The 25,981-nt window shown below is 41.1% G+C and overlaps 1 protein-coding gene across 3 annotated transcripts in view; it reads right to left on the minus strand.

Annotated features, from left to right (window-relative positions):
* The window catches only part of agla (amylo-alpha-1,6-glucosidase and 4-alpha-glucanotransferase a), a 124,342-nt gene that overhangs the window by 11,013 nt on the left and 87,348 nt on the right, over positions 1-25,981 (minus strand). Inside the window, exons 27-32 of one of the 3 annotated variants that reach the window (XM_088311277.1) lie at positions 9,347-9,448; positions 9,107-9,218; positions 7,007-7,142; positions 6,211-6,323; positions 4,562-4,773; positions 4,385-4,482 (exon numbers count right to left, since the gene is read on the minus strand). In XM_088311277.1, the coding sequence (XP_088167403.1) occupies positions 4,385-4,482; positions 4,562-4,773; positions 6,211-6,323; positions 7,007-7,142; positions 9,107-9,218; positions 9,347-9,448 (773 nt within the window). Of the gene's footprint in view, positions 1-4,384; positions 4,483-4,561; positions 4,774-6,210; positions 6,324-6,361; positions 6,839-7,006; positions 7,143-9,106; positions 9,219-9,346; positions 9,449-25,981 lie in introns of those variants that run through there. The other 2 variants (XM_088311278.1, XM_088311279.1) reach the window with 2 other exon arrangements.

Here is a 25,981-nt window from a genome sequence, read left to right on the forward strand (position 1 = left end):
TCTACCATTGCAGGACGTTCACTATTACAGTACTTTTATCATTGCAGTACTTTTTACCATTACAGTACTTTTATCATTGCAGTATTTTCTATCATGCAGAACTTTTCTATCATTTCAGTACTCTTACCATTACAGTACTTTTATCATTGCAATATTTTTATCATTGCAGTATTTTCAATCATTCAGTACTTCTTTCAGGCATTAGGAGTGTTTCCTTACACTTAGATACGTTTATACTGTGTATATTTGCATGCTTTTTATGAATGTCTGCTGCTAATGTTATACATTAACGGCTACATTACGCCGCCGACTCTGTGTGATCTATATCTTTGCTGCTGTAACACCTCAAATTTCCCCATTGTGGGACTAATAAAGGACATCTTTATCTTTATCTTTATTGTTAGATAGATCTCGTTCTCGTCCGATGTCACTCAAACCCTTTTGGCTTTTATGGATCAATATGGGTATGTCGATCCGTGGAGGTTTACACACCCCTCAGACAGACAGTATTCATTTTTCTCACATGCTCGCCGATCATTTGCTCAGATTGATTATTTTATAGTTGATAAAACATTTCTTTAATACTCACCCATTGTTGTGTCTGATCATTCTACAGTGATGTTAGATGTGCATTTTGACCTCATATCAATAGAGTACAGGACTTGACGCTTTGAGCCACTATTATTAGCTGATATAAATTTTTGCAAACACGTTGAGGACTCAATTAAGTTCTTTTGTGAGACCAACACAAATGATGAAACCTCTCCCTTGCTGCTTTGGGAGACTCTGAAGGCTTATGTCAGAGGGAAAATTATTTCATACACATCACATCTGAACAAGCTGCGCAGCACCCGCCAACAAGAATTGAAGGATGCTATAGGCAAACTTGATGTGTAATTGTCTACTTCTCAATCATCTGACTTATTCAATAAGAGTTTAGAACTTTAGACAGAGTTTGATCTTTTTACAACAGAAGCATAACGACTCCTTCTCCACTCTTGTGGATACATGTACAAACACGGTGATAAAGCGGGCTGCCTTTTGGCGCATCAGCTAAGAGCTAGATCGGTCGCCAACCAAATCATCCAGGTCCGTGATGAGTCGGGCTCTCTGACTTCTGATCAGGGGAAGTTGAACGATACATTCAGATTATTCTACTCCAGGTTGTACTCTTCTGAGTCTGTTAATGATGAAAGTCAATTTTTTTTTGACAAGTTGACGTTGCCTAATGTTTCAGCAGCTGATAATCAATGACTTAGTGCCCCTTTGACACTAAGTGAAATTCAAGAGGCCATTCGCTCAATGCGCAGTGGAACCTCACCGGGGATGGACGGCTATTCGGTGGAGTTTTTTTAAACGGTTCTCAGATCTGCTTGCGCCACTTCTACTGTAAATGTTTAATCAATCATACATCAATGGAACCTTGCCAACCAAACTCAGAAAATCTACTATATCGCTTATTCACAAAAATGGCAAAGACCCGGCAGATTGTGCTTCATATCGTCCGATTTCACTTTTGTCTGTTGACATCAAGATTCTGGCCAAGGTACTGGCTCATCGTTTGGAGGGCATTGTGACCAAGGTCATCTCGGAGGACCAAACAGGCTTTATAAAGGGGAGGCATTCTTTCTCGAATGTGAAAAAGCTACTTGACATGATCCACACTCCATCTTCTACTGAACCTGAAGTGGTGGTATCCCTGAACGCAGAGAATGTGTTTGACAGGGTCGAGTGGGCATATCTTTTTTTCTCTCTACAGAAGTTTGGCTTCAGTGCCAGCTTTGTCTCTTGGATCAAACTACTTTACTCCCCGCACCGTGCCTCTGTATGTACAAACTGACAGCAATCAAGACCATTCCTTCTTTTCCGTGGTACTAGGTTAGGCTGCCCTTTATCCCCGCTGTAGTTCGTACTGGCCATTGAACCACTTTCGGTGGTCTTAAAGTCGCTGGATGGGTATAAAGGGATAAACAGGACAGGGGTTGAATATCGTGTCTCACTCTATGCTGATGATCTTCTAAATATATGTGACCCTTTGACGAGTATACCTACTATCCTTTCGTTACTGGACGCCTTTGGCGGTGTATCAGGGTAAAAGTTGAATATTTCAAAAAGTGAATGTTTTCCAGTTAGTCAGATGGCCAGGAGACTGTCACTGGCGTCGATACCAGTTAGAATTTCATCGGAGGGTATGAAGTATTTAAGTGTAGTGATTCCGCATTCCCTTTGTACACTCCGCGAACAGAATTTCACTACTTTAACCTCTGCAATTAAGGCTGACTTGCTAAGATGGAATTCTGTAAAGTAAGCTTAAACGTATTTACTCAGAGTGTGTATTTCTAGTCAGTCAACGTTCCTTTTAATCGTTTCTTAATCTTGCACAAACAGATACCATTTATTGCACAACCATGTAACTGCCCTGGGGGTGGTCCTTGCTGTCTTTGTCTAAGCATATCAGTACTTTTCCATGACGAGCTATTTCCTGTTTCTTTGTTTTCAATAAAAGACAGAGGCAGACGAGGGTGAGTGAGTGTGTGGACGGTGAGCCGAGGGCGAGCCTGTTCCTTGTCGCCCCGCCCTTCGCTGTCTCGGGGATTTGTATGTGGATGAGGTTTTTGGTAGTTTTGATCAACTTAGAGCAGCATTCGGTTTGAATGGCTCAGACATCTTTTGATATTTTGAGCTACGTGACTTTGCCAGGACACACATGCCAGTATTTCCACAAATTCCGAAGCCCACAGGTATTGATTTGGCACTCAAAGTGACAGTCATGCCCAAAGGTCACGTTTCCTTTCTTTATGACCTCTTGTTTAAAGGCAACAATTCTATTTTGATGAAGATGAAATCGGCCTGAGAACTTGAACTACAAATAGACCTCAGTCAAGACATCTGGGAAAAGGCCCTTAGGGCGGTTAACTCTTCCTCTAGTTGTGCTAGGCAGTCCCTTATTCAGTTTAAGGTGTTACATTGACTTCATTATAGCAAATATAGACTCCATGTGATATTTCCGGATACAATTGATGAATTCTGTATTAGGTGTTCCCAAAGCCCTTGTCACCTGACACACATGTTTTGGTCCTGCCCTAAATTGGTGGATTTCTGGAGGTCCTATTTTGGTTGCGTCTCAGACTTGTTAGGCATACATATTGATCCATCCCCACATATTGCCATTTTTGGTTGTCTCCAGACAATTTTACTTTCTCAGCCGTTAAAGAAAATGTTGTGGCCTTCGCTTCTTTGATTGCTCGGAGAAGAATAATTCTACTGTGGAAGTCTTCTCAACCCTCTTCTTTTAGAACTTGGCTTCGCAACATTTTATTTTTCCTCAAGTTGGAGAAAATCTAATTTACGCTTAGGAGGTGTGGCGAAAAGTTTTATACTCACTGGAAACCCTTGCTTCAATATTTATGTATATTCACACCGGCTGAGCTAGTGTGCTGGAGTGGGACACCTGTGTCTGATGTCGAGTAGTTTTTATTTATTTATTTATATTTTTTTCTGTGCCCGTCTGGCCACCTCCTGCCATGTCTTAGGCCTAATTATTTTCATTTGATTTGGTGGTTGGTCTGGTTGCGAGCACTAATTATTACACGCATAAAATAAGCAGCATAATGTTTTACTTATTTATTTGTTTTAATTTGAATTTGTTTATTTCCCCATTTCATTTTTGATAGTATTATTGGAATGTCTTGTTTTAGTCCAAGGGGGTTTTGTTTGAATGTGTTGCCTGTATGTATAGCTCTGAGCATACTGGTTAATTTACTGGGGTTAGTGTTTAGTGGAATTCTTTTTTTTTTATTATTATTATTATTTTATTTATTTGCTTTTTTTCCATGTTTATTTATTTGTTTTTTCCGTTGATATTTGAGCAATAGAAAGATATTTATGTTCCGGGGTGGGTTTGTTTCGTAGAAGTGTTGTTGGATTCTTCTGCTTTGTTGGGGTAAAATTGAAAACTATTGCTGTACAATGGTGTGTGTTTGAATTTGCTTGTTAATAAAAATTGTTTACAAAAAAAAAAAATTAATTCTGATTGGTATGCCGTCGACACCCCTAACGAAACCGTCCCCAAAGGTGGACAACCCGTTGGCCCCGCCGCTCATGGAAGAGGACGTGCATACTTGTCCGATCACATTATTTCAACTTTTGAAGATTTTTACCAGTGAAATGTATATGTATCTCATTATGGGTTACAATTAGTGTTGATTAGTTTTTGTTAGTTTGGCTCTTTTTTTTTCTCCTTTTTTTAGATGACAAAAAAACAGCATTTAAACAGGGGTGTGCATTCATAGAAATGGTGGGTGAAATTGTCAATATTGCATCATTAACTTCCATAGTGCACATTTTTTGCCATTTTATTGTTTGAATAAGAAAGCTTTGTTACTCAGGGTCAAGGGTTTTCATTCCAAGGGGGCCCAGTAATTTCTCCTCAGCAATTTCAAGAGCCTCCCAGGCTCTTTCCACTGTGAAAAGTTCTGGAGCCTGTCATTTAAAAAAATAAAGCGCCGTCAGCACTTAATAGTTTAAATTTAATATTGCGATTACAGCAGTACGAACTTACCACGACCATAGCAATCGTAAAGTTTGGTCGCAGTTGGTAGTCACACCAGGGGCTCGATGCTCCATAACTGTCCTTATAGATACCTTTTTTGTGTACAAGTTCAGAATGCTTCTCATTGGGGTCCAATGGTTCACCAGACACCCAGAAACATGGTTCATAGGACTGCTCTATCTGTTCATTCCATTTGGTGTATAAGATGAACACCTCTTTACCTGCAATACAATACAACACATACTGAAACTTAGCTTGCGAAATATACCCCAAAAATGTAAATGAATAGCACTTACATATGTACAGTATTTCCATGGGGATCATGATGAATAGTGGTTAGCATGTCTGCCACACAGCCAGTGTTGGGCAAGTAACTTCCCAAATACATACCTATTACATATTATATCTATTACTTGTTACTTGCATATGAAAAAAAATATATATACATATATATATATATATATATATATATATATATATATATATATATATATATATATTTTTTTTTTTTTTTTTTACAATATTACTCTTTGTAGAGTAATGAGTTACACAAGTTTCGTACTTTTAAGATTTGACATGTCCATGTCCGAGTCAGGCGCAAGAAAGAGATTAAAAAAATCTGTCTGATGGAGACTTGGACAGGTACTGGTGAGTTTAAGGCTATAATTTAATTGTTGCCACCTGACTGTGCCTTTTTGGACTCCACGAGGACTTCAGGCCATGGTGGAGCAATTTTTAAAAACTATTTTAAATGTATACGTGTATATTTGTCACATCAATCACCAGATTTGAAGCCACTTTCTTTGAAGTAGGGCGTGGTCTCTTTATAGACCTCCCCTTTTCTGATGCCTTTGATGAGCTTTGTATTCCCTCTTCAAACACGGAGGTACTACACTGGACTCTGTGCAGTCAAAAGCTCCACCTGAGCCTTGGTTTAATGACAGAAGTTGCACAAATAAACAGGAGTTCTGCAAAGCTGAACGCAAGGGGACAAAGACATGCTGCAGGTCTCTTCAAATCAAATCTGGAAAGACTGCTGGTGTAAATACCAGACCACAGTTAAAAGAGAACAAAAGAGAAATTTAATTTTAAACTATTGATTCCATACTTAAACCCCCTCAGCCTATTGACTCAAATATATCTATTCCTCAAATGTGGAATAAGATTCATGCAATTTTTGATTGAGAAAGTTTCTACAGCTAGATTGTTGTTTCAAACACCACACCATCTGTCCGTGTTCGCATGTTAAATTCTTTTGAAATGGTTTCCTTGACATTTTTAGATCTGGTTTGCCAGGCTAAGCCATCTGGCTCCCCTTCTGAATCTGTTCCTCTAGATTTCTTAATGGAGGTTCTACCACGTATTGGTAAATCGGTCTTGGCCATTATCAGCAGCAGTCTGTCTTCTGGTGTAGTTCCCAAAAATTTAAACATGCTGTGGTGGAACTCATACCCAAGAAACCTGGCCTTGATCAAGATGTACTGTCAAACTTTAGACAGATTTCCAAGCTACCATTTACTTTTAAAATTCTGGAAAAAGTGGTGCACATGCAGTTTCCAATTCGCCAACACTCGGGAGAACCTCCTTAAAGAACTGAGGAGGAATGGCGTCATACAACATACAAATCTAAATGTTTACTTGTAATGTGTGCTTGATACCATTTCTGTGAACCTTCGCTCCATCATAAGGAAACAGCCCTTTGGCATGGAGCTCCACAATCCAGCGTATGGTTGACTTACTTAGACCAATTATCTCCACAGCTGCTCCGTCTCTGCATAGAGAATTTCACATTGCATCTCTGATTCACATCACTAATAATGAAAGCTTTTTTTTCAATTCTTAAGTCTAAAAGGAAACAAAAGTTTTTATTTAAATGCATTAGCTTAAAATGCAATCAATGTTTTTTCTTTGTTACTCTTCTATGCAGCCCAAATGTAACTTTTCATAGTGGCTGCGTCACAGTTTTCTATCAGTACAGTACAGAGCTCATGGGAACACCAGCGGTGGGAATATAAATGTAATCCAATCAGCGAGCCCAAAACAACTAAAAAACTAAATAAATTCACTCAATGTTAGGATGTCTGGTGTGAATCGCTTCCTTGAGGTCATGCCGCAATATTGGGTTCAGATTAGGACTTGAACTGGGCCTCTCCAGAAGTGACACTTTTGTTCTTCTATTGAAGCTATTCGATTATTGATTTACTTCTGCTTTTGGGTTGTGTTCCTACGGCGTCACCCATCAAACTCCAGTTGGCAGCAATTGACACAGCAAATGTAGAGTGAAACCTACAAGGGTAATACTATTGTCAACTTTCAGAATTAGTAATCAAATTCATTCTCTTTTTTTTGTGACTTACATGCCCAACATTAACGCACATACATATAGGGAAAAAGCTGATCTCACACCCACCTAGTTTAGCAAACTCATGTGGGAGCAGTATTTCTCTGTGTTACCTTGGAGTAGCTGGTATGCCTTTGTTTCTTGCTCTCTCACTCTCTCCCATTTTATCCATCCAGGTTCCACAGTTAAAGCGGTTTCCTCCATGGACAAAGCCTGTTGCAGGATCGACGTTAATAACTACATTGAATCCTAGAAGAAAGAAAAACGCATTGACATGGTTCCGCCAATGGTCGCCGCAATACAATTTGTATTACTTTCTTAATATAGATTTACAATTTTCTGTTATTTTTGGCAGCCCTATGCCTGTAGTGTACACAAAGTAAGACCTGTCATAAATTTATTTTTTCTTTCCTTTACTTTTAAATGTCTTTTGGTTGCAAATTTCCTTAATTTAAATCAGTTTAATTTCTTTTAATTTTATAAAGCTACTTTTTTGTTCCGTTCTACTTCTTTGGAATTGGGTTTGTATGAGATTAATTGACAAAGTTGAATACAAAGGACATAAGGGCTTTTATCATTAAAATTATGTTCTTAGTTTTATAAGTACTAGATTTTATTTAACGTCATTCATTAAGGAATCCAGTTTTACTCAATGTTGGCTAAACATTTAGCACTGTGAGACATATGGCCAGTATACTACTGCTTGATCTGTAAATGATTACATTTTGAGTCATGTAGCTGCTATAGATGAAAAAGAAAATCATTGTGATTGGTGTGTTTGGCACTGGTGCGGCTTAAAAAGATCTTATGAAACATGACAGTTGGTCAGAGAGTACCAATGCTAATGTACCCAAACTAAATGAAGGTTGTATTTGAGTTTCTTCTCGAGGTGCCTTCATTTTAGTTAAGCTGGAAGAAGAGAAGGTTGAACAGTCACCTGGGGGTTATAGTGCTCTTAATGTTTGTCACACAGAAGTGACATCATCAAGCAACCACTAAAAAAGCCGTCAAATGACGTCTCTACTAGGAGATGAATTTTGTATGTGGCTTTGGCTCAAATGGGTAACATGCTCTTGGCATTTAACTCAGCCTGAAACGCAATGTTCGGTAAAAAGTGCTCTCCTATTTTTGGTTCATGTATATGTAAAAAATATATACAGTATATATGAAAAATAGCACACAGTACAACCGGGTTTAATACTTCTCAATTTTAATTCAAACCACAAGCCCACTAAGTCTCTTATAATTAGAAGCAGTATGCACGGCACTTATTGTAATTCAAGGCCAGTGTACTGTTAAAATTGGAAACAAAAACTAATAAAGCCACAATGAAACTAATTAAAACTAACCAAATTTAAAAAACAAACTATAATTCCAATTCCAAAGCTATAATAACCCTGCTGGAGGTTCCTGGGAGCTTCACGTTTGATTCTTCTCAAATATTCGGCATTTAATTTGTATCTTTTATTCTCAACATGTTTCTTGTGACCCTGTTGACTATTTGCAACAAGATGTCCGATGGTAAACTCACTCCCCAATATCTTAGCATTTTCAAGAGTGATGAATCCCTCTGAAAGACTATAATTTTAGACTTTTCGGACTCCTTGAATGTGTTTTTAGCCAGATTTGACTGAGGAAAATAATCTGCCAAATAATTACCTTGATATAGGGTGTTGATATCCTTACACCACAAATTAAACAAAAACACATCACCTGATATGTTTAAATCCAACAAGTTTAGTCAAGTTTATACAGCGAGGACTTGGAAAATATGCACAAAAATTATATGTTCAAAATACTCACTTGTCTAACAATTGTGTGCACAGTGGAGTGTCATGTTTTGTTTATCTCTTTCTAGTTTGTGTTCCTGCTCCCTGTGCCACCGAAAAAACAGCTACTTTTAATGTTCTAAATCAATTCATATCTTAAACGAGATATTTTAGGAAAATATTGCCAGACTTCCTGCAATTGGCTGGCAACCAGTTCAGGGTGTCCCCCGCCTACTGCCCGAAGATAGCTGGGATAGGCTCCAGCACCCCCCGCGACCATAGTGAGGAGAAGCGGTACAGAAGATGGATGGATGGATATTGCCAGACTTGTGAAGTATGGGTAACACCACACGCGCACGTACGCACACACACACATGCACGCCCACACACGCACGGACACACCCCAACACACGCACGCACACCCCCACACACACATACACACACCTTCGTCTCTCATGTTCATGTCTATCTTGGGTCCAGCGTTTCGCTCTCTGAAAGAAATTCCGTCAAGGTGGCGCTGCAGAATCTCTTGGATAACATCAAATAGCGGCAGCTCCTGCACACAAACACAGGATAACTAAATACATAATAGATGATAACTTTATGGTGGTTGAAAGTTGTTTCAAAGTATTTTCAATTACAGTAATTTGGGGAGGGAAGTGATGACATATGACATATACATACCACTTCTCCTGGGACGCAGGGCTCACTATCATCAGTTGGGTACATGCGCGTGACAGGACACTGGAGAATACAATGTCCTTGGGGAACATGGCGGACGTAATCCTGAAAAATAATTCAATGGTATAGTATGTAATGGTAAATTGGAAATGGGGGGGGGGGGTGACAAAGTATGTGATCATGTTGACCATAAGTGGAAAACCATTTAATGAAGGCTTTGCTTGTTGAGCATGTCTTGTCCTCGTGGTAGAAAGTGAGATGAGAGCCATGGTTACACATCCCAATAAATTGGCTTATCAGATAAAATAAAAACTTGCTAATACCATACAAGCTGTTTTATGGCAAAATATTTCCTTGTGTAATGAATATCGCGAGTCGCCATTTCAAACATCTTTAGAAGGTTCAAGAAACTTCTACTGTTTTATTCTCAAGTCCAGTACACGTTGCGCTCACAGTTGATGATAGTTTACGCTGAATTATACGGTCAGCAAAAGCTTTCTTCCCTTCGCTCACCCCACCACATGATCCAAACCAAACAACTATTACCCACAGGTGAGTGCACCTACTAATAAGAGAAGACCACTCCCCCCGTGACACCACCAATCACCATGAAAGTGGAGTGTGTGCACGCTTGGTGCGTGGACAACACACGAGCATGCATCACAACAAAGGAAAACCACCAAACACTGTACAGCTCCTACACAATCAATCAAATTTTATTTATATAGCACTTTTCAGACATAAAATGCAACTCAAAGTGCTGTACAATAAAAACATCCAAATTACAACAAAAAACTAAAACCCATTCCACCCACCCAACATAAACACAAGACACATCCACATACACGCCTGAACTCGCATACACACATTCACACAACCTAATAAACTGTCTTAGTAGAAAGACAGAAAGACATGGCAAGGCACAGAGAAACCATATGAGAAAATGTACCCAGGGTAGGTCATCCGCGCTGAGAGGGATGACAGCCCACGGCCACAGGGAGCTCCGCCAACACACAGACCCAGACTGACTGGGGTAGACCCTACACATATTGCAGAGGGCCCCGGTCCGCCGGGCCTAAGGAGCCTCTGGGATGAAGCCCCCTGTGAGAAGGCCAGCCACACCTCCCAGCGCAGAGGCCCCCTGTAAAATAAGCTGAAGATCACATTAACCTCAAGTAACTTTATGAAATCAGTTTGTGTATTTTTAGTCATGTTTTTATACACTACTTGTATCATTAATGATTGCACACGCACACACACACTCATATTTTTGTTTTAGTCTAATCGGACATGCATTGTCAGTTACTCTCCTGTCTTCTGGTGATTAGTTTAGTCTAAACAGACCTGCATTGTCAGTTACTCTCCTGTCTTCTGGTGATTAGTTTAGTCTAAACAGACCTTCATTGTCAGTTACTCTCCTGTCTTCTGATGATTAGTTTAGTTGAAACAGACTTTCATTGTCAGTTACTCTCCTGTCTTCTGGTGATTAGTTTAGTCAAAACAGACCTTCATTGTCAGTTAATTACCTGTTTCCTGGAGTCAAGCGCTAATAAAAGAGGAAGCGGCGGGACGAGAGACCAGAGGGTGCGTGGAGCTGAACTGAGCAAGTCGCCTGTCTGCTCTGGCCTCGCTCCCTGCCGCGGCCGGTGGAAATGAACAACCATCCCTGGTTTCTCCTGGGCATTCAGCCACCTTTTTATTTCGGCCGTTACCTTTAGTAAGTTATTTCAGTAAGCTCTCCCAAAAGGCGTCAGGCCATTTAAACCTGACACCCCCCTTGAGGAAACACTGGAGCTAAAATATATAAAAGAAAATGATAATGCTAAAAGAAAAAGAAGCTAAAAATTAAAAAACAATAATATAAAAAGACGGCGCTAAAATATATATTAAAAAAAATGATGATACTAAAAGACAAAGAAGAAGCTAAAAATTAAAAGGCAATAATATAAAACGACGGTGCTAAAATATATAAGAAAAATGATGATTATAAAAGACAAAAGCTAAAAATTAAAGACAATGATAGTAGATAAAATGACAGTCCTGAAATAAAAGACTAAGATAAATCATTTAAAAGTCAAACTAAAAAGGTGAGTCTTGAGCCTCCTTTTAAAAATATCAACAGTCTCTGCGGACCTGATGTCCTCCGGCAGGCTATTCCATAGACGAGGACCAGAATGGCTGAATGCTGCCTTGCCACGTGTTCCAGTCCTCACCCTAGGAATAATTAACAGGCCGGTGCCAGAGGACCTCAGGGTCCGCGAGAGTTGATACGAGAAAAGAAGGTCAGATAAATAAGATGGCCCAAGACCATTAAGACATTTAAAAACTAATAGAAGCACCTTAAAATCAAATCCTGAAACACACGGGGAGCCAATGGAGCGATTTTAAAACTGGTGTAATATGTGCCCGCCCTCTGGTCCTCGTCAGCACCCGTGCGACTGAATTCTGAAGTAGTTGTAGACTGGAAATACTCTTTTTGGGAAGACCAGAGAGCAGGGGATTACAATAATCTGGGCGGCAAGAAATGAAAGCATGCATCAGCACTTCCGTGTTAGCCTGAGAAACGGGCGGACTCTGGCTATATTCTTAAGGTGATAAAAACCAATCTTGGTTAGATTTTTAATATGAGGAATAAAACTGAGCTCAGAGTCAAAAATGACGCCCAGGTTCTTCACAAATTGTGATGATTTAAAATCTTGTAATTTTGGTAAAAGTTTTTCTCTCTGACCTTCAGGACCGATAACTAAAACCTCTGTTTTGTCCTGATTGAGCTGTAGGAGATTTTCTGCCATCCAGGACTTAATAACTAAAATGAAATTTAAAAGGGGATCGATAGGCCTTGTGTCATCCGGAGACAGGGCAATATACAGCTGTGTGTCATCAGCGTAGCTGTGGAAACTGATGCCGTGTCTCCTAATGACATCCCCAAGAGGAAGCATGGACAGATTAAAAAGTATTGGGCCTAAAATTTAACCTTGGGGAACCCCACATTTAATTTCATGGGTTTTGGAGGAACAGGTATCCATACTTACAAAGAAACGTCTGTCTGTGAGATAGGAATAAAATCAGTTAAAAGCAGTACCAGAGATGCCCACTAGGTTTTTAAGTCTATTTAATAAAATGTGGTGATCTACTGTGTCAAAAGCGGCACTTAAATCTAGTAGCACCAAAACTGTGAGTATTTTTTGCATCTGCAAAACACCTGAAATCATTTAAAATCCTTAAAAGAGCTGTCTCTGTACTGTGGCTCATTCTAAAACCAGATTGAAATTTCTCTAAAACATTATTTGTACTTAAAAATAATTTAACTGTAGGAAAACCATTTTTCTAAAATCTTACTTAAAAACGGTAAGTTGGATACAGGTCTGTAATTATTTAAAACACTGGGGTCTGAATTGCTCTTCTTCAGAAGGGGCTTCACCACCGCCATTTTAAACGCAGTGGGGAAGACACCCGTCTGAAGAGAGCAATTAACTATATTTAAAATCTGTTCCTCAAAAAAATCCATAAAAAGCTTTTAAAATTGATGTGGGAATTGGATCTAAAAGGCAGGTTGTTTGATTTACCTGGGAGAAAACTCGACCAAGTGTCCTTGCATCAACCAGGGCAAAACTTTCCAGTGTTTCCTCTGGTAAAAATGACTGTCCAGCGTAAATAGAATTAACATTAACATGATGAGCTAAAAGACTATCTTATGTAATGTTGATTTTAAAATCCTGTTAAAATAATCAACAATAAAATCACAAGATGCAGGTAAAATGTCAGCAGGAGTGCTCTTTAAAATCTCAATAAAATTTGCAGGCACCTCAGAAGTTAGGTAGCGTTTTCTCACTGTTCTCACCGGGGCTGCTTGTTGATTAAAACTGGCGATGTTAAAATATACACAGTAGTGGTCTGACACAGCCAGGTCAACGACAGAGGACCCACCAATGGACAGGTTGTAGGTTATGACCAGGTCCAGGGTGTGTCCTCTGTTGTGAGTTGGCTGTGCGACATGCTGTTTAAAATCAAAATAGTTTAAAAGGTTTAAAAATTCTCTGGACAGTGGGTCAGAGAAATTGTCAACGTGCACATTAAAATCGCTAGTTATTAAAATTCTGTTATAAGTGGAATGTAAAATCGATAAGAACTCTGAAAACTCACTAATAAAAGGAGTAGAGTGATGAGGAGGTCTATAAAGTGTGACGCACAGAATAGAGGGATTGCTAAGAACAAAGGCATGGTGTTCAAAAGATAAAAATACCTGTTAAAAATAGTTTCCTTTGAAATAAGAGAAGTTTTTATAATTGATGCAGTCCCGCCTCCTCTTTTACAGTCTTTGGTCGAAAATAAAAAATTAAAATTCGGTGGGCAAGCCTCGATGAGAGCAACTGGAGCATCTGTATCTAGCCATGTCTCAGATAAAAGAATACCTTCATGGTTGTTGTCTAAAATCAGGTCATTTATCATAAAAGTTTTGTTTAAAAGGGAGCGCACGTTCAGCACAGCCAGGTTAATGTTTGTGCTGGACGTGCGCTCATGGTCGCATGGATTTGAAATGTTAACATGTAAAAGATTGTCACTGTTAAAACCACTTTGTTTGTGTGCGGGAGGGAAGCGTCTGCGAGTGGTGGTTTGAATTGAGAAAATGTCAGATGTGGGTGGTAATGATAGTGGGGGCTGTTGGGAGTGCTATTGAAGGGAACTGAGATTGGCCTGTAGGTGGGTGTAGTGAGGTTGTTATTGCAATCGTTTGTGGTAGAGCTTGGGGTGGGAACACAGGCGCAGTGATTTGTCCATAGGAGTCAGCTGGGAGCGTGATTGCCGACTGCATAATGAATGTTAGCTGCTAAAATCGAGCTACCCAGGAAGCTCGGGTGAAAACCGTCTGGTCGGTAAAAGGAACGACGGTTCCAAAATAGGTTAAAATTGTCAATAAAAGCAAAACCGAAATGTCCACAAGTGCGTATGAGCCATGTGTTCAGCCTTAAAAGACGACTGAAGCGCTCGCTGCGGGGGATAGCGGCGGTAAAGTGGCGCTTATCCAGACCGACAGACCACAAGTTTTTTGCAAGTCGAAGAGGACATTAAAATCTTGCTTGGTTTGCTCCGATTGTCGGCGCACTGTTTTATTCGTCACCACGTGGACAACGAGCCGGGATACGGATGGTGGAAGAGAGAGAAGAACATCTGGCAGGATGTTATCTATGTCCGTGACTTTGGCTCCGGGATAACAGCGGGTGATAGTACCAATGTAGCGTGTGTGATTAACATAAAAACAAACAAATCACTTCCTGAAGTGATTCGTCCACTCATGTTCACTGAAAAGATTCATTCTTTTTAAACGAATCGTTCACGAACGAAACAACACTAATGTGAGCTCCTACAGCAGCTGTGATACTGCTGGAGACAAAGTTGCCTATTACTGTATGCAAGCTAGCATTCGTGAGCTAGCATGCGCGAGCTATCATGTGCGAGCAAGCATGCGTGACCTAGCATCTGCAAGCTAGCATCCGCGAGCTAGCATGCGCCTCATAGTGTGCTGCAGCCAGTGTGTGTACTAAATACAGAAATCGCACCTACAATTGACTCTGTGCCCCTTGATACACGTGTCTTTTAGCCGCGAAAATACGGTACATTATTTGGGAGAACAGTTACAGCTGAGAATTACATTGTGTTATTTTCTCCAGAATCATTTGTGGTTTACTGATTGAACATTTGTTAGGTTTCAAAGCTTCATTATATGCAAAGTACAGTTTTAAGATATTGACCAAAGACATGGCTGTAATTAACTTCGCTCCTGTTTTAAATTTTACTTATTTGCCTCAGAGGGGGTCGATAAGTCCCCCATAAGCCCCCATATTTTATTTATTTATTTATTTTTTTTCCGAAGATGGCGGCGCGCATAGACGCAGCGGCTAACAGCTCTCCCTCCCAGTGCTCCTTATTACTTTTTATGAGTGTTTGCTTGCTCTTATTGGCACCAACTGAGGCACAACATCGATATACCCGCCAGGACATCGTGGACATTGGATATCGATGCGAAATAACCATCACAGAGGAATTTTGCTATGATCGCAAAATTCCGGACGAACTGGCGAGGCTGCCCGGCTCACCGTGGCTTGTCATCGGGACAGACGCGCGGATCGGACGAGGGACACCGGTAAGAGAAGAGGCGGGGGGCTCTGTGTTTACGTGCATGAGAACTGGTGCGGCGATAGCACGATCGTCGAGAAGCACTCTTCCCCCGACATCGAGTTCATGTCCGTTAAATGCCGGCCTTATTTTCTCCCGAGGGAGCTAACGGTCGTGATTATCACAGCTGTTTACATCCCTCCCGACGCTAGCACTAGCACGGCGCTCTCGCTACTCGCGTGCGTCATCAATAAACATCAGCGGGCCCACCCTGATGGCGTTCACGTAGTAGCGGGAGACTTTAATAAGGCCAATTTAAAGACTGTACTCCCAGAGTTTCACCAGCATGTCAAGTGCCCAACGAGGGGAGACAACACTCTCGACCATGTGTACTCGAGCATCAAGCACGCATACAGGGCCCTCCCACTCGCCCCTCTCGGCCAGTCAGACCACCTGTCCTTGCAGCTCGCACCTGCGTACACCCCTCTCAGACGCAGATTCAGGCCCACCACAAAGACTGTGAAAACCTGGCGTGACGACGCCATGAGTGAATTACAGGACTGCTTTCAAGACACAAACTGGGACCTCTTTGATCATCAGGACCTTGATGTCTACACACATTGTGTACTGGACTACATCAAGTTCTGCATGGAAACTGTGTCCCTACACAGGACTATACGGACCTTCCCAAATGCGAAGCCCTGGATGTCCAGCAGGGTTCGCTCTCTCCTCAAGGCCCGTGACGCTGCCTTCAGGTCAGGCGACAAAGCCCAGTACAGGGTGGCCCGTGCTGACCTGAGCAAAGGCATCAAGCTAGCCAAGGCAATCTACAAGGGGAGGCTGGAGGCCCACCTTGCCAGTAACAGACCACGGAGGTGTGGCAGGGTCTACGGAGCATCACCAACTTCCGTGGCGGCAGCACGACCTCTGTAGACCCGAGTGCATCGCTGGCAGAGGAGCTGAACTGCTTCTTCGCTCGCTTTGACTCGCCCCAACCGTCACACCCCTTCACTTCATGTTCCAACTCCCCCCCACTCATCGTAGAGGAACACGATGTGAGGCGCGCGCTCCTGGCGGTTAACCCCAGGAAAGCTACTGGACCCGACGGAATACCAGGCAAGGTCCTCAGAGCATGTGCCCACCAACTGGCACATGTTTTCTGCAGGATCTTCAACCGCTCCCTGGCTCAAGCAGTCATCCCCTCCTGCTTGAAAACTTCCACCATTATTCCTGTCCCCAAAAAGTCACCCGCCGTCCGCCTGAATGACTACCGTCCTGTTGCTCTCACACCAGTCATCATGAAGTGCTTCGAGAGGCTGGTTCTCCAGCACATCAGGGACTGCCTTCCTCCCACTTTGGACCCCTACCAGTTTGCATACCGGGCTAACAGATCCACTGAGGACGCCATCGACACTGCTCTGCATGTTGTGCTGGGCCACCTGGAACAACAGCAGAGCTATGCAAGGATGCTCTTTGTGGACTACCGCTCAGCATTCAACACGATCATCCCAGACATCCTCGTCGCCAAACTGGACATTCTCGGCCTCTCTGCCCTCACACGCATCTGGATTAAGGACTTTCTGACCAACAGACCCCAGACTGTGTTGCTCGGCCCCTACACGTCCTCCACCCGCATGCTGAGCACCGGTTCCCCTCAAGGATGCGTGCTGAGCCCTCTCCTGTACGCCCTCTACACCTACGACTGCAGCCCGGCCCACGGCAACAACACCATCGTCAAGTTTGCTGACGACACGACAGTGGTCGGTCTGATCTCGGAAGGTGACGAGACAGCCTACAGAGAGGAGGTAAAGAGACTGACAGCTTGGTGCAAGGACAACAGACTGCACCTTAACACTGCAAAAACAAAGGAGATTGTCGTCGACTTCAGGAGGAACAAGACGGTGCCGCCCCCCCTCTGCATCGAAGGCGTGTGTATGGAGAGGGTCCACACGTTCAAGTTCCTGGGAGTACAGATCTCCGACGACCTGTCTTGGACTCACAACACCACAGCAGTGGTAAAGAAGGTCCACCAGCGTCTGCACTTCCTGAGAGTCCTCAGGAAATTCAACCTGGACAGGAAGCTGCTGCTAGCCTTCAACCACTCGTCCATCGAGAGCCTGTTGACGTACTGTGTCTCCACCTGGTACAGCGGCTGCACTGAGGCGGACAGAGTGAAGCTCCAGAGGACAGTCAAAACAGCGCAAAGGATTATTGGCTGCCCTCTCCCCTCACTGTCGGACATCTACACCGCCCGGTGCCTCAGAAGGGCTCTCAACATCGTCAAAGACAATACCCACCCAAACTCCCACCTGTTCGACCTGATGCCCTCTGGCAGGCGCTACAGATGCATCAAATCGAGGACCAATAGACTGAGAAACAGTTTCTTTCCGAGAGCCATCTCCATTCTGAACTCTCACACACACACGAGAACACCCTTACCTTGCAGAACAGCATTGTGATGTGTTTTTATATACCCTATTCAGTACTAAATTCCATTGCACTCTCTTATTTATTTATCTAATTTATATATTTGTCTGTATTATTGTTGTATTGCACTGGAGAGGGGAGCCCTCTAATCTCGTTGCACACTTGAGTACAATGACAATAAAGGGATTTCTAATTTCTAATTTCTAATCTAATATGAGACTGTGGGGTGTGAGGCCTGGTGTAAGTTTGCAGCCTCCAGAAACTGATGCCACTCTTGTCTCTCTCTCTTTTGTTCTGCTCTTGGTCCGCCGTTCTTTTGGGTTCCTCTTTTGTTGCTCATCTGGCCGAATGCCAAATACTCTGGGTCCTACTCTTTTCTTCTCTCCTGGTCAATGGAGCGTGGCTGGGCCCTGTCTGGGGTCCCACTTTCCTCCGAGGCCCACATGCTTTCTTTCTTTCCAAGAATTGGTTTTTTTCTGATTTTGTTGCGCATCCCGTGCTCCGATCTTGCATGGCCACCTTGGAATCCCAGGAAAGGTCGTAAAAAATTACGCCCCTGTGTAAGTCTGCCAAGCCCTAAAACCCTGCTGCACTACATTGAACTCTCGCTGACCAGTGCGCCACTGAGAGAGGGCTGGAGACGACAGAGTTATTGTCAAGCTAAAAATCTTTCCCCTCGTTCTATTAAAAATTTAATTTTATGTATGTGGACGACAGCCTTACTTAAAGACAATGAATTTCAGACTCCCATCAAGCCCATTTCACATGCTGCCTAGAATATAACATCGATTGCAAGCACACGTGTGTATTGAACACATGAATGTTAATGTGGAGTTATAGATAGCAGTGCACACTTAAGCTAAAACCACTGAATAAACGATAAATAAAGTTTGGATGTTGTTCAAGAAGAAACAAAAGTGGAGAAAATATTATGTGGGAAGACTTCAACAACAAAAAACCTTTTGTGATGTATATATTTGTCATGTATAACTTAGGTTGTGGATCCAGTATATTTTGGCACATCAAGCAAAGGTGTAAATACTGTCCTTACTTTTCAACATTCAAAATTTTTATAGTTCAAGTCATGTAGGGAGCAGACGTTTGAATGATTCTAGCTGGCGTCATTTTGACTGGGATAATCAGTGAATGAACTCCAAACATTTCGGGTACGGACTTTATCATTGGGTTTGTGCAAAAAAACAACTTGTATCATGTATTGGAGTGTTGAACAATATGGTGTGGATTATTTTGTGGGTTTCCATCCTACCATACCCCCCCAAAAATATGCTTCTAGGGATGGAAGTTAACGCACCGGCACACATGCACAGGGTTTTTTTTTTTAAATGACAAATATGAGAAATTTTTTTTCTGATGAAAGAAGTGAGTAATGTTTTTTGGGGAGGATCCCATGTTGTATATGAATACATAACACAATATTCTGTGGGCCTTTGAAAATGGGTCAAAATCCTCGAAAATGGCTGGCATTTGGGCTCGGCTGTGCTACAAATCTGGAACAACTGCAGAGCTATGCCAGGATGCTCTTTGTGGACGACAGCTCGGCATTCAACACAATCATACCAGACATCCTCATCTCCAAACTGGACATTCTCGGCCTCCCTGCCCTCACACGCATCTGGATTAAGGACTTTCTAACCAACAGACCCCAGACTGTGTTGCTCGGCCCCTACACGTCCTCCACTCGAACGCTGAGCACCGGTTCCCCTCAAGGATGCGTGCTGAGCCCTCTCCTATACGCCCTCTACACCTATGACTGCAGCCCGGCCCACGGTACGGACAACACTGTCGTCAAATTTGCCGACGACACGACAGTGGTCGGTCTGATCTCGAAAGGTGACGAGGCAGCTTACAGGGAGGAGGTCCAGAGACTAACGGCTTGGTGTGAGGACAACAGACTGCAACTCAACATTGCAAAAACAAAGGAGCTCGTCATCAGGAACAAGACTGTGCCACCCCCCCCTCTACATCAGAGGTGAATGTGTGGAGAGGGTCCACACATTCAAGTTCCTGGGAGTACAGATCTCCGATGACCTCTCCTGGCCACACAACACCACAGCAGTGGTAAAGAAGGTCCACCAGCATCTGCACTTCCTGAGGGTCCTCAGGAAATTCAACCTGGACAAGAAGCTGCTGCTGGCCTTCTACCACTCGTCCATCGAGAGCCTGCTGACCTACTGAGTCTCCACCTGGTACAGCAGCTGCACTGAGGCAGACCGAGTGAGGCTCCAGAGGACAGTCAAAATGGCACAGAGGATTATAGGCTGCCCTCTCCCCTCCCTGTCGGACATCTACACCACCCTCAGCAGAGCTCTCAATATCGACAAAAACAATACTCACCCGAACTCTGATTTGACGTGTTTATTTTCACACACACATAATGTTGTATGCAAACAAAATACTGTGTTTACAATGTGAAAAATGGACTCCCTCTGAAGCTAAAAGCTTATGAACAGGGATCTAGCACACCACCACCAAACAAAAGATTTATCTTGTACTGACGTAATCAATTTGATATAAATGTCATTTACAAGATGTTTACAGTGCTGGGCAACGGCTCATAGTTTATTAAAAAAAAAAAAAAAAAAAGACATGCAAATCAAAATTTCAGTGTAGTGCTAAAACAGATATGATGGACCAGTTCATGTACATTTCAACTTAAATAGTAACCAATGATAACTCAGTAATCCATGTAAAAGAGAAAAGTTTAACTCTGAGTCATTTGGCTGCAAAATCTTTCGATACATATTTCTCCAGTAGCTTGTGCTTCAGATTTCTTTTAAATATAGAAAGCGTAGCAAATTGTTTTATTTCATTATCCAATTCATTCCATATTTGTGGGCCCCTATAACATATACTGAATCGAGTGGATTTTAATTTCCTATATTTCCCTTTCAAGTGCAACCTGTTCCGAGTATTATGTAGGTGAGAGGAAGAGTACAGTGGAATGAGTTCACACTATTTAGTATTCAGCCTGTTATCCACATTATACATTGTACATAGGTTATGAAAGATGTTACATTCTGGAAGCTTTAGGAGACCATACTTTTGGAAGAGGGCATTTGTAGGAGAATTATATTTAGAGTCAGATATAGCCCTTATGGCTTTTTTTGTAATATGAGTAATTTGGCAGTGTATGGAGGGTAAGTATTATTCCAAATAATATTACAATAGTTCAGATGAGGCTCAAACAGTGATCGATACAAAGTTAGTAATGCCTCTAATGGGAGCAATTGTTTTAGTTTATAAAATAATCCTACTATTTTTGATAGTTTTTTAACCAATTCATCAATATGCTTTTTAAAATTTATAGACTGGTCAATATGGATTCCTAAGAATTTAGTGGACTCAACTTTGTGAATAAGTCTGCCATCAATAGTTATGTTCAATTCACGATCTCTGTATTTATGTTTATTCATGCTGAAGACAATATAATTTGTTTTGGTGATGTTCAAGGTTAACTTGTTACATTTGAACCAAGTATTTACGTTTGATAACTTCTCATTTAAGAGTAGTACAAGCTGATCAATATCTTTATGTGATATAAATAGATTTCTGTCATCTGCAAAAAGAATTTCATGAATATTGTGCGAACAGAAACCAAAATCATTAATATACACAAAAAATAAAAGGGGCCCCAGAATGGATCCCTGGGGAACTCCAAATGTGATGTTTTCCAGTCCTGAGTTTTCCCCATTTACATTTACATATTGTAGTCTATCCTGAAGATAGTCCTTGAACCACTGTAGTGCTATACCCCTGACACCATAATGCTCCAACTTCCCAAGTAAAGTAGAGTGATCAATCGTATCAAATGCCTTTGTGAGATCGAGAAAAACGCCAATACCAATTTCTCCCTTCTCAAAAGCATCGTCTAATTTCTCAAGCAAATCCAAAGTGGCCATGCATGTATTGCTCTGTTTAACGAAGCCAGACTGTGAAGAAACCAGTATATTTAGTTTTTTTAAGTAGGCTACCAGTCTCAAGTGGATTGCTCTTTCTAGTACTTTGGAAAGGGTTGGTAATATTGATATGGGCCTATAATTTTGCATTTCATTTATGTTCCCAGACTTATATACTGGTATTATTTTTGTCACCTTCATTTGCTTTAAATTTATTATTTGAGCAAGTGGCTCAGCTATCACATGCACAATAGTTTTAAGAATCTTACTACTAATACCATCAGCACCAGTTGTGTGTGAACATTTCATCTTGTTTATAATATTGGTTATTTCTATTTTACAAGTAGGAGTAAAATAGCATGAGTTGGGGTAATTCTTTTTTAGATAATATTTTTAATGTGAGCCTCCTGTTGTAGAATTTTTTTTGGATAGATTTTTTCCAACAGAGGCAAAAAAATGTTAAAATTGTCTGGTAAATTATCTGCCGTAGTCGTTTTATTTGATTGGGTCTGCATTACGGCGTCAGGAAAAACTGGTGATTTTGCATTTCGGCCAATTACCTCATTCAGCACCTTCCAAGATTTCTTCTGATCGCCAGAAGCATTTTTAAATCGGTCAGAAAAATAGTTTTGCTTACCAACTCGTATTAGATTTGTTAATTTATTTTTATATCTTGTGTATTTGCATTTATTTACATTATTTTGCCTCTTTTATACTGTTTATAAAGTTTAGTCTTCTTTTGAATAGACTGTAGAATTCCTTTTGTAATCCAGGGATTTTTTATTTCATTTTGTTTTATTATCCTTTGTGGAATAGTTTCATTAATAGAAGCTCTTATTTCATGAGTTAGGTCGTCAAATGCCTTTGGATCATTAGAACAATAAATAGCATCCCAGTTTTTTGTTTGGAGATGTTGAGTTAGGTTTTAAGGGTTTTGTCAGTTAGAATCTGGACTTTTCTCTTGGTACATGGGACAAATGGCCTTTTGGTCCAGTTCATAAGAAACACAATGGGATAATGATCTGTTATATCTGAATATAATACACCAGATTTACCTCCAGAGTTGTTTGTGTATATTGGTAATAATATTGTCAATAATGGACCCACTTTTCTCTGTAACTCGGGTATATTTATCAATCGTTGCATAAAAGGATGAGGAGAAGAGAATATTTTGAAAATCCATTCCTATTGTATCCTTATTTGATATGTTGATATTAAAGTCTCCCATAATAATGCAGTTTTTATTTGTCTGATTTAGAAGATGGAGAAGACTTTCAAGGTGAGCTCTAAATGTACCATGGTCAGAATTGGGTGGCCGGTATATTGCTCCAATAATGAGACTTTCCCCTTTGCCATTTTATTTTGAGAAATAATGAATCAGAGTAACCATCATCAATAGTCATATCATTTCGCACTTTTACTAAGTAATTTGAATTTACATAAAGACAATCCCCCCCTACCTATTTTACCAATTCTATTCTTGTAATGCAATGTGTATCCATCTAAGTTATAAATATCTATATATGTTTGGTCATTCATCCAAGTTTCGCTACATGCAATAACATCAAAATTTGAGGCTGTACTAGCAAGCAACGAAACCAGCGCATCATGTTGTTTTTTAAGACTTCGTATATTCAGGTGCATGACTGAAAATGAAAAATCATTTTGTTTTAGATCTTCAGGGTTATAGTATTCACAGTAGGGCTGGGCGATAAACCGAAAATTTACCGTTACCGAAATTTATTAGAATGACCGACATCATTTTGCCCATGTCGGTAAATTCGGTGTCTAAAAAAAAGAAAAGAAAAAGAAGTCTTTTCTGTCTGCGGCGATGCTCATGCCCCTTTAAGACGGCTCCAGCGCGTGGAGTCACGTGACTCCTCCCTTCTGAACAAGAATGTAAACAAGACGCGTTCGTAGCTGGCGATTCAAATCCTGAAGCGGCTGACACGGCTGCGGACGAAGTAACGTTAGTTGAAATTGTTCCTGTCGCGCTTGTCCCGAAAATAAAGTGGACATCTGTCGTTTGGAAATGTTTTGGGTTCCATAAAGACGATGTTTAAGCAAAAAAACATGAACTACAAAGTGCGTCGTAAGCACCAGAAACAGCGCGTCCAACCTTTTCTTTTTCACCACCCACAACACAACCATGCTGTTGACTTGGAGCTTGTGCTAAAAGTTCAAAGTGAGGAGCAAGTTTGGACAAGTGACAACAGCCCATAACGGAGGCGACACCATACGAGAGAACGTCTCAGAGGTGGACGCGATAGCCGAGCACATAGCTAAAGATAGAGCTCCTCTTGTTACAATGGAGCGGACAAGATTCAAACGCCTCATGAAAGTAGCCGACAAGAGGTACGAAAATATTTGCCGCAAACAGCACTGGACAACATCGGGACGGGAGCGGAGACATGTCAAGCATTTTGCATCCACATCCGACTTGTGGTCAAGTCGCAACATGGATCCCTGTTTGCGCCTGAATGTGCATTACATAGACGGCAAGTGGCGATTGCGCACCAGGGTAATCGAGACGGCACATTTTCCTGATGAAGCACATGCGTTTATTTGGCATTGGCATTCCATTGACATTTTTTTCCCATTCTATTTAGCATTTTGTTTACAGGCGACTAGCGCCTTTGCACATGGCATTATTTAGATTGTTTACACGATACCTTTACACAAATCTAGGCCTTTGCAAATGGAATTACAGCATCTCGGCACAATATATTTACATAAAAAGATTTTGTGAGAGGTACCCTTTTTCTCCTGTTCTTTGTGACATTGTTCAAGTCACGCAAAGCAAGCTAGTTTGAATGTTTATTCAAATGATTTTTGTACTTCTATTTTTCATTGAAAGTAATGCGTACCAGTTGGTCAATAAAAAAAGCAGTTAATATGCATTTCCTGCATTTATTTTGATTTTGGTCCTCAGGGGGAATTTATCGCGCATTTATCGTTATCGAGGTAAAACTGCCTAATTTATCGCGATATTGATTTTAGGTCATATCGCCCAGCCCTAATTCACAGGTACAATTTGTAGCATCATGATGGTACTGTTAACATTTATTATACTCTCTACTACAATTTCTATCAATTAATCCCATACCTTTTTATATATATACACCATATTTTCGCAGTCATAGGACGCGCTGCCTCAAAGGGCGCAACACCTGTTGAGGGTGCTATTTCTGTCTTTGAAGCACACACTGGGCGCGCCGCCTTGTAGGCGCTAGCTCAGCTGCTTTTAGCATAGCAATAGCTCGGCTGCTCGCGCTGACTCAGCCCATGGCAATTCACTTTGCCTCAATACCATAAGCAATCACCACATCTCAAAGACAGTTGCTATGATACCATTGACAATCACTATCATTAACAATGACTCTAACCAATAATAGGTATCATGGCAATAGTCTACAAGACTACGTCAGGGGAGGGACTTCACTGGTCACCACACTCCTTAGAGTCACGGTTTCAAAAAAAATAAATAAATAAATAAAATACTCAGCATACAAGCAAACAATGAAACAAAGAAATAAGATTAACACAAAACATGAATCTCTCATGCCATCAATAAACCAAAAAGAAATAAAAATAACACAAACTGATATAGCAATGGCTTCTTGGGAGCCACTCAGACTCAGCCAAATCACATGGCTGTTTAGAGAGATTTGCATGGCTGTTTAGAGAGATGTGCTGTTATGCTTTGGGCTTTTTGTCTGTTGTCTAAACCTGGGACGTTTCTTGCTTGCAATAACATAAATGATAAGACAGACTACAACATTGTGGACAGCTGCCCTTTTGTCCAGCTTTCTCCCACACCATCACCCAAACACCATAGTCACATAATGTATAGTCATGATCACTTTGAAGCATAGATGACTCACACTTTGTCCAGCAGGGTGTGCTAACATGCACTCTGAACAGCCCAATGAGTAAAAGGGTTGATGGTCGCGAGTGATACTTTGTCCATATAATGAGCGCAGTCGCCTTACAAGGCGCTGTGTTAGTTTAGGGGAAGATTTGGGACTTTTAAGTGCGCCTTATGACTGCGAAAATACGGTGTATATATATATATATATATATATATATTTTTTTTTTTTTTTACCCCATTCAGAACATTACAATTAATTGAGCCGAGGACCATACTATTGTTTATTTGAGCACCATGTGAATTAAGATA

The sequence above is a fragment of the Idiotropiscis lumnitzeri genome, chromosome 12 (assembly GCF_059441095.1).
Source record: "Idiotropiscis lumnitzeri isolate Australia: NSW breed Sydney's pygmy pipehorse chromosome 12, RoL_Ilum_1.0, whole genome shotgun sequence".
NCBI lineage: Eukaryota > Metazoa > Chordata > Actinopteri > Syngnathiformes > Syngnathidae > Idiotropiscis > Idiotropiscis lumnitzeri.